Source organism: Hipposideros armiger, unplaced genomic scaffold, assembly GCF_001890085.2.
Source record: "Hipposideros armiger isolate ML-2016 unplaced genomic scaffold, ASM189008v1 scaffold_406, whole genome shotgun sequence".
Lineage (NCBI taxonomy): Eukaryota > Metazoa > Chordata > Mammalia > Chiroptera > Hipposideridae > Hipposideros > Hipposideros armiger.
The window spans coordinates 1-8,819 of NW_017731756.1; the positions used below are offsets into that span (position 1 = coordinate 1).

The 8,819-nt window shown below is 43.4% G+C and overlaps 1 protein-coding gene across 1 annotated transcript in view; it reads left to right on the forward strand.

Annotated features, from left to right (window-relative positions):
- The first annotated feature begins 108 nt into the window (after positions 1 to 108).
- The window catches only part of EIF2AK3 (eukaryotic translation initiation factor 2 alpha kinase 3), a 79,941-nt gene continuing 71,230 nt past the window's right edge, over positions 109 to 8,819 (forward strand). Inside the window, exon 1 of the mRNA XM_019663819.1 lies at positions 109 to 646. Within this exon, the coding sequence (XP_019519364.1) occupies positions 360 to 646 (287 nt within the window). The 5' untranslated portion in view covers positions 109 to 359. The remainder of the gene's footprint in view (positions 647 to 8,819) is intronic.

The window sequence follows — 8,819 nt, forward strand, 5'->3', positions numbered from 1 at the left end:
GGCCGGGCCTCGGGGTAGGACAATACGATTTGATTGGCAGGCGTAATGTTGACAACCGGGGAAAGCCCACCTTCTGCAACAAGATCAACCTAAGTTCCCGGAGTGGCGGTGACCACAGCCAATAGGAGAGCAGACACGCGGAAAGTTTGCTCAATGGGCGATGTTGGAGGGAGGCTGTCACTCGGGTGGCGCTGGCGGTGGCGGAGGCTGAGCTAAGACGTGGCCGGAGATACTCAGCTGGCTGTCCCGGTCGGCGGTGCTGTGGCTGCGTCTCTAGCGCGTCATCGCCTTGGTCGGGGGCTCGGAGAGGCAGGTGCCGGCGGCTGCACCTCCATGCCCGCACGCTGTGCAGGCCGCTGATGGAGCGCTCCACCCGACTGGGTCCGCTGGCGCGGGCGCTGCTGCTGCCGCTGCTGCTCGGGCTCGCCGTGGTGGCCGCGGGGCGCGCCCGCGACCTCTCCGCACCGTCGGCGGAGGCTGCGTTCGGTCTGGGGGCCGCGGCCGCTCCCACCTCGGCTGCGCGGGTGCGGGCGACTGCAGCTGAAGTGACGGTTGAGGACGCCGAGGCGTTGCCGGCTGCTGCAAGCGAGCTGGACCCGCATGAGCCGGAACCCGACAAAGAAGCCGAGCTGCGGCCGCGCGGCAGGTGAGGGGCGCGGGCTGAGCGCCGGGGCCGCCGACCCCAGGAGGCGACTTTTTCACACGCGCGCGCCGCGGAGGATCGAGGGGCCGGGGTTCCCTCTCGGCTGCGGCCTCTTGTTGGCAGAGGACATCTGGTGACCTGAGGGCTTAGCGCTGGGCTGCCTCCCCCTCTCTCGGGCCATTGAGGGGCCTCGCCCCGCTCCCGGGTGAGAGCGGCATTCTGGAAGGTGTCTTGGGGATGCTCGCAGAATGGAGCGCAGAGGTGGGAAAGAAACATCACGCCCCTCTTTGATTTTTTTTTTCAGGCTTTATTCATAGTCCAATGAACTTTCCTCCCCTTCTCCCCCCACCCGTTTTGTTTTCGGGAATCTCTCCTTGTCTGTGCGGGTGTGACAGCTGTTTGGGGAAAGGACTTGACAAAGAGGTTTCTACATTTCCCTTTAAGCACAACCCTGTAGCAGGGTCAGTGTCAGTATTTCTCTGAGATCTGCGGAACGCCTGCATCAGAATCATCTGGGGATGCTCGTTAACTGTACGGTTTTCTAGTCCCCACCCCAGATTCACTGACTGAATCAGACTTTCTTTGGGTAAGAACCAGGAATCTACAAGTTTAACAAGTACACGAGACAATTCTTGAACACACTGAAGTTTAAGAACTATGGGTAGGTTCTTGAATTTTGGCAGTTTTGATAATGTAGAGGGTTTCACCATGTAAACATTTAATATAGGGCTGCCTTGGTTGAGCTGGTTAACCAACTTCCTTAAAAATGTTACTTCAAGATACATGTTTTCAAGCACTTTTCAAAACCTGGACACAAATGTAAGACATTTTAACTGTGAAGTATTTTCCAGACAGATATCTTAGCACACCTGGGGGGGATAGGTGTCGATTAAAAAGTATTGTAAGCTTATAATGTAATTACTATATCATACCAAATAGATTTAATTTTCAGTTAAGTATCAGAACCTTGATCTATACCTGGAGACTACTATAAATAGAATAAGTACTAAAATTCTCTAGGCACCCCTTGAATGTTTAGATTTTTTTTAAAAAGATTTTATTGGGGAATTCGGGGAGGATAACAGCTTTGGGGAATCGGGGAAGGGGAACAGACAAGTTGCTGTCCTTTTGTTCTTCAGTCTAGTTGTGGAGGACGTTGCTTCACTGGCCCATGTTGGTATTGTCATTGCCTCTTCCCGGGTGAGGCAGATTGGTCGCCGACCTCTGGACGGCCGCTCACAGCGGCTCTTGGCAGCTCATGCCCGCTGCTGGCCGCTCACGCTGGCTGCTGGCTACACACGGTAGCTTATGGCAGCACACTGCAGTAGGGGCTGCAGCCTACACCTTTGCCGGCCACTCACGGTAGCCCAGCTCCAGGTCGAGCTGTTGTTCAGCATCTTAGCTGTAGAGGGCAGTGTCACTGGCCCTCGTGGGATCCTAACCAGGGCCTTGCTGCTCAGAGCTGGCATCCCAAACCAGCTCTTAACCAGCGCGCCACTCGGCCGGCCCTAGATATTTTTAAAGCCGCAAATATTTCACAAAATTTTCGTAGATTTTGCTAATGAATAACTTTTCTGGAAGTGTTTTGTTTTATCTTAAAGAAACTTCTAAAGCACCTGCTCAAAGTGAGTTACACGAAGTAAGATGTTACTTTTTTCTTAGGATACAAATCCACTGTAACTGGTACTTGTTGGCACTTACAAAGGCCTTCATGATGCCCTGGGGTTGCAGAGGGTAGGCAGATAGTCCCTGCCCTCCTGGAGGAGCATGGACTCTAGCAGTGAGGATTAAGTGAGGAGACCCATACTGACATTACAGAGCAGAAGCAGTGCAAATTAAGTGCTGTCAGTGTCTCAAGGTTTTTGTGGTATCAGTGGAGGAATACAGGGGGTAGTAAGGTAGGTGAGACTATTAGCAAAGGCTGTGGCAGAATGAGTTGGTTCTTGAAAAGTGGGTAGAATTGTAATGGGCAGACACGGACTTAAAACAGCAAGAGGCACAGAATCTGGGAAACATGTAAGGGAACATTTTGTTTGTGTACATCTGTGTGTGTGTGTAGACCTGTGTGTATGTGAGAGATACAGGCATATATGCGGGTAAGCTGGGCAGGGAGGAGTGAAGATGAAGCTAGAAAAATAGGTTGGGGCCATATTGTATATATATAGCCTTACACTAGTATAATAGCTTACTATAGCTTACACATGGTCATCACTTGGGAGCATATTAGAAATCCAGAATCAGGCACCACCCAGACACACTGAATAAGTATCTGTTTTAACAAGTTACTATGTGATTCACATGCATATTACAGTGTGAGAAGTGATATGAAGAGTACCTCGAATGCCAGGCTGATTAAAATTTGCACTTAAGGAATATCTCTCTAGCAATATTGTATACTGAGAACTTGAGGTAAGGATACCACAAGGAAAGGGTTGTAGCAGTTAGGTGAGAGGTGTACTGTTAAGTGGATATAGAACAGAGGGGATAAATTTGAGGTAGAATCCTGGTTCCTAGCAAATGAATCGATTCCTCCTTCCTTGGCACTCTCATCCAGACTTTGAGACTGGGTGGCCAGAAGGTGAGAGCACACATGGGACAATTGAAAGATTTAGGGGAGTAGGGAAGAAAAGGCAAGGGTTTTGTCTTTGGACATGGTGGCTTGGAGATCCAGGCAGGAAAGTGAGATATTTGGTAGGCAGGTGCAAATGAGGGACTGAAGTTGGAGAACAGTGTAGGGTGAGGACTGAAAAAAATGAGGGATTTGGTGATGAGCACACTTAGAGTTTAAGTGAGGCAATACAGAGTACTCAGATAGTGAGAGAGAGGTTATGGATTCATCCTTTTCAGCCCCACACCCTTTGTCCCTCACTGCTAAACCGATAGGAGGCAAATTTTAGGACCAGGGACCTCTGATCTTACGTATTTGTGTACTCAGAGGAGAGAGCCTATATAAACAGGTAGAAAAAGAAAGGAATGGAGAAGGAGGTAAAGGTAGATGGAGAGGACCTACTTGGCAAGCGTGGGGCCACTTCTTCCTCAGAAACAAGGTGGAAATAGAGGAATTTTGCTTGCCAGAGAGCACGTGATCTTTGGCAAACAGAATTGGATAGGAAGATTTAGGTCCAGGTTTAGGAGTCTGCCTGGTAGCTTAAGATAGTGTGGAAAGTTTGAGAAAACTTCAGTAAGTAACTTGATAGAGGCAACAGGAGATAAATATGCCATGTTTGTAAAACTTTTTTCAAATGCTCTTAAAAACTAAAGTCAGAATATCAGTTCCATAATAATCGACCAATATCCTGTTTGTTTCATGAAGGAGGATTAGAGGAACAGATTTGAATTAACCAAGCGTTTATTACAAACAGCTGTGAAGAATTACGACACTTACAAAACTTTGAAAAAGAGGGAGGTAGGGAATTAAGATCTTTATTTTTGCATGTTATCTTTTGATGCCCAAGAAGCAGTATGAGGCTCGCTAGTTCATTTTTTTTTCTCTTGATGGCATTTTCATTGGCTTCATTCTAAATGTTTACTCTGTGTCTCTAGCATGTGAATGAGCTATTTTTCTTTAAAAAATAGCTAAAATAAACGTGTTTTTCTGATAGCAGTCTTGTCAGTGCTTCTGTTATTTAGTTGAAATTTAAATGGGATGGTTACTGCAGAAAGTTGGGGAGAAAGTCGAAATCTCACCTCACTTTTAGGTTTCATGCAAGTTGGTATAATTTATGAGTTACTACTTTTTCTGACTCCCACACAAATAACAATTTACAAAGTGTTAACTTGCTGTTCTTGTGATGGGGTGGGCATCTTCATATTGAGGACCTCTGACACTCAAGTTGTAAAGAGCTATCTTAACAATCACACTAATTTGTAAAGTATTTGTTCCTTTTTCTTGTGCCCCTAATTCCCCTGTAACAAAGGTATTATTACATTTGATATTAATCTATGGTGCTTCTTCAATTTGTGCATCTGTAAACTGATTTTTTTTAAACTTAATGAGATAACATGAAAATACTTTGTATGTTTTAAGATGGTTTATTTCCTCTTTATTTCTCTCCATCCTTTCACAAACTGAACCAATGTGAAGCAGTGGTACAGAAATCTCATCTTCCTAACTTAGTCTTTCAGATTTATAATCATGCTTTTTAAAAAAAATATGACCATTGAATAACAGAATCTTAGAATATAGTGTTGAAAGGGAACTTAGTCATCTGTTCCCAACACTGCTCACTTTTCTGACTGCAGACTTTTAAAATTGACTGAAACTCACATTTAAAGACAAATTTATGCATAACTTTCAAGGCAAGTTGTAATCCAAGATAAATATATGCTAGGCCTTCCTGCCTACAGTTGTCTTTTTAACTTAATTGACACCTGGACCCTAGATCTACATATGTGACAGGATTGAGGGGATTCTGTACCTGATTTGAACTCAGCAGCTTTTACATTCTGAGGCATTTTGCAAAAGGGGACCTGTCTTGATCAGCTGCTGTGAACTGTAATTTGGACATGGTTCTTCATACTCTTAAGTACTGCCTGGGAGTTCCAGCTGTTTTTCGTTTTTTGTTTTGTTTTGTTTTTTTCTTTTCTTTTTTGTAAGAGGAACTGTGTGTATATTTTTATTGCAAAATGTTTTAAAATAGAGAAGAGAACTTGTAGGTTACGAAACAAAATGTGAGAGGAGGAGATTCCTGTTTTATTGTTTTCGCCCTGTTCTGTTTGTAAATAACCATTTTGATTAATGTTTCGTAGAATGAAGTAGAAAAAGTGCTTCCAAAAATGTTTTAATCTAGCAGGAAAAGGGGATCTCCCTCTCATGTTGTCTGTAACATAGAAAACTTAGATTGTAAATACAATCTTTGACCTGATGTGTCAAAGTTATAAAGTATAGTTGGTAACTTTTGACATTATAGTATTTGTTTTGATTTGGGGCGTGGCTAGTCTTGTGATATGTTTAAATAAAGGAGGTTTAATTTTAAGATTTACTTAGTAGGTGAGGACTAAGGGGTAAAGTCCAACTAGCACTGGTTTGTTTTTGAGAACATATGTTTCCTTGAGCGAGAGCATTATGTTTAGGGAGGGGATTCTTGGCTGCATAAAAAAAACAAACAAATAGATTGAACCAGATCACCTTTTAAATTTTGTGGTTTCCACCACCCACCCCCAAGAAAGGCAATGTAAACCTTTAAAATAAGCAGTTATTAATGTAGACATTATTATTCAATCAATACACTGTTCTCCTGTCACCTGCTTCTCTTTCACATGGAAATTTCTACAGGCAGTAAGCCTGCTTTACCATTACTGAAATGAAGGAATTCAGAGTCTGATTAACTTAATTGTACATAGGCAGGTATTCTGGGTAACTTATGTCAGAGCAAACAATTTTTTAAAAATTGGGTGTTTATTGTGGAATAAGGTCAGTTTTGCTCAGTTGAGGGCATAACAGGGATACATGACATACTGATGAGATTTCTGGAAGGAATTAAAGCTGCACATTATAACATTATAGTAGGTATCACTTCTATAAACTTACAGTTAACAGAATGATAGAATTAGTCTTAGAAAACCCAAATTCACGCCTCAAACTCGTATTCAAAACCTCTGATGTGGTGCATGACCTTAGCAAGTTACATCTCTTCACGTCTTTTATCAGCCTCTCTTTTGTTTTTGTTTTACATCAATAACAGTGTCTGTCCTAGCAAGACTATTGATCCAACAAACATTAATAGCATTTTATTAGGGGCTAGGCACTGTTAGGTGCTGAGGGTAGTTAAATGGACCACCGGGCTTATCCTTGAACTCTCAGTCTGACAGGGAGATCCTTGTGTTAAAGAATTAACAGTTGGGTCGTCAGGAAGGTCATGACGTATTTTTCTATGTTTTTCAATGCAAAAATGCGTCATGACTTTCCTGACGACCCAATATATAAAAATAAGTGACATGAGAGTAGTATGAGAGTGAAAAGAATGCAAGTGTCGAGTGAGCGAGTCCTTGAATGTGGCGTGTCAAGCACAGCCTAGGCAACAGGGACGGTGGGAGGAAGGGCACAGAGCAGTGGTTCCCAGGCGGCGCTTCTGGACCCCTGTGGATCTGCCAAGGTAAAAATGGGGATCCGTGAGACGTCGGTGCTTTTTAAATAACAATTGAAATCGGACATTCATTGTGGAGAGGCTGATTAAAAAGTCAAGTTTCTTTGCTTCGAACTGGAATTATATCCAACTTAATATAGCAATGTTAGATACTTTTTTCCCCAGAAATCTTGAATAGTTTGATTGGTACTTAAATATTGCCCCTAAAGATGGGGGGAATTCAATGGAAATGGTGTGTATTGGGCCAATGAAATTATTTTACGTCGTTGAGACAAAAAATGTTGAAAAGGTTAGAAACGTGTGTGGAGCGGGGGCAGGGCAGTGGGGTGTGGGATTATGCGAGATTATGAAAGGCTTTATGTGCCATACCAAACCATGGCCTTTGATTAGTGGGCACAGGGAGTGTCAGAATTTATCGGATCCCGTTTATAGAAACTGTTGGAAGAGCAGAAGGAAAAGAGACCTGAATTAGGGAAATATGTCAGAAAGGCTTTTGCAGGTGTTTTGGTGAGAAATGAGAATCTATTCTAGACAAGGGAAGTGGTAATGAAGAAGAAGGAAAAAATTTAAAACAAGCTTCAGTAATAGAATCAAGAGTACATGACTATTGTCTACACGCAGAACGTGAGGGAGAAGGTAGAGCTGATTTCTGATTTAAATATTAAGTGACAGTGTAGATGGAGAACTATGTGGGAAGCAGCTGTGTTTACTCTACGCTTTGTAGAGAAAGACAGATGTGTCCTGCTGAAACTGCAGAACCAGGGTTGGGAGAGATGAACTATACATACTGTATAGATTTGGGAGCTGTCATATTACAGGTAGAGGTGAAGCTGTGGGCACTGGCCTGCTTGTTAGTGATTGACAGCTGTAAGAATGACAGATGAGGATGGGATGGCAGGGACTGTGGAAGCCCCGGAAAGGAATGCCCAGAATGAGGAGCCAGACATGTTTCAGCTGCTGCTGTAGGAACAAACTTGATTAGGAGCATGGGTCTGACCATTGGGAGGAGGTCACCGACAACCTTTCTTGAGAGTAGCTTCAAAGACTCAGGTTATGGGCCAGCGAACAGTGCTTGCTGTTCAGTCATCCAAAAAAATGCCTTTGTAAACTAAAGCAAGCTGTAAGTGAGAGCTGGAAGTCTCAAAAGAGTTTATTGACAGATTTGATCCATAGGCCTTCTTCATTCAGATAATACATTATTGTTATTTTTTACTCTAAGGAGATAGCCCTTTGAGGTAAATCAGTATTTGCCAAACTGGCCTTATCATGACACTCACCTGGGGTACTTGTTAAGCTGCATTCTCCCAATCCCCTATGGGGATGGGACCTGTGAACCTTTCCTGTTTTTTAGCAAGACTCCAGATTATTTTTATGATCAAGCGAATCTGAGTTGTGCCGAACTAGGTGAAATAACTTCAGAGATTTTGCCGCTCCAGTTCCAGCGACCGCAATAAAGCGAGTCATAATCTTTTTACTGGAGGAGGATCTTATCTTCAACTTGTGGAAAATGCAGCATCTGTGAAGCACAATAAAGTGAAGTGTGTCTGTATTTTACCTATGAAAAAGCAAGTTGAGTGAAGAAGCCATGAGAAGAATAAGATCAGAGCCACTGGGATGCGCACTCAGGACTTCAAAGCTCTGATTCTTTCCACGGCAAACGCTGTCTCTGCCGCTCGTTTGCTGTTGAATAAGTTAAAATTTTTCATCTCGTTCAAAGAAACCTTAAAATAGGGTAAGTAGATCATGGGAGATAAATTTTCCTGGGGAGGGGGGTTATATTTTTCATTTCTAATTGACATTTATTCTAAACATCATTGCCGTCCTCCGATTATTGCATTCAGCCTGAGGACTTTGATTTTCAGCAGGATCTGGCTACTTGATGCTTTTTTTCAACTGATAGCATGTCAGTGAGCATCTCTCTCTTACTGTGATTAGATAGAATGATCTAGATCGTAGCATATCTTTTTTACCCCAGTTGTGCTGCTCAGTTTCAGCCAGAGAAGGGCTACCTCCCTTCCAGAGTCATGCTCGGGAGGAACCCATAGTGAATATATCGGCGAGCTTGTAGCAGACAAGAGGATGAGAGATAT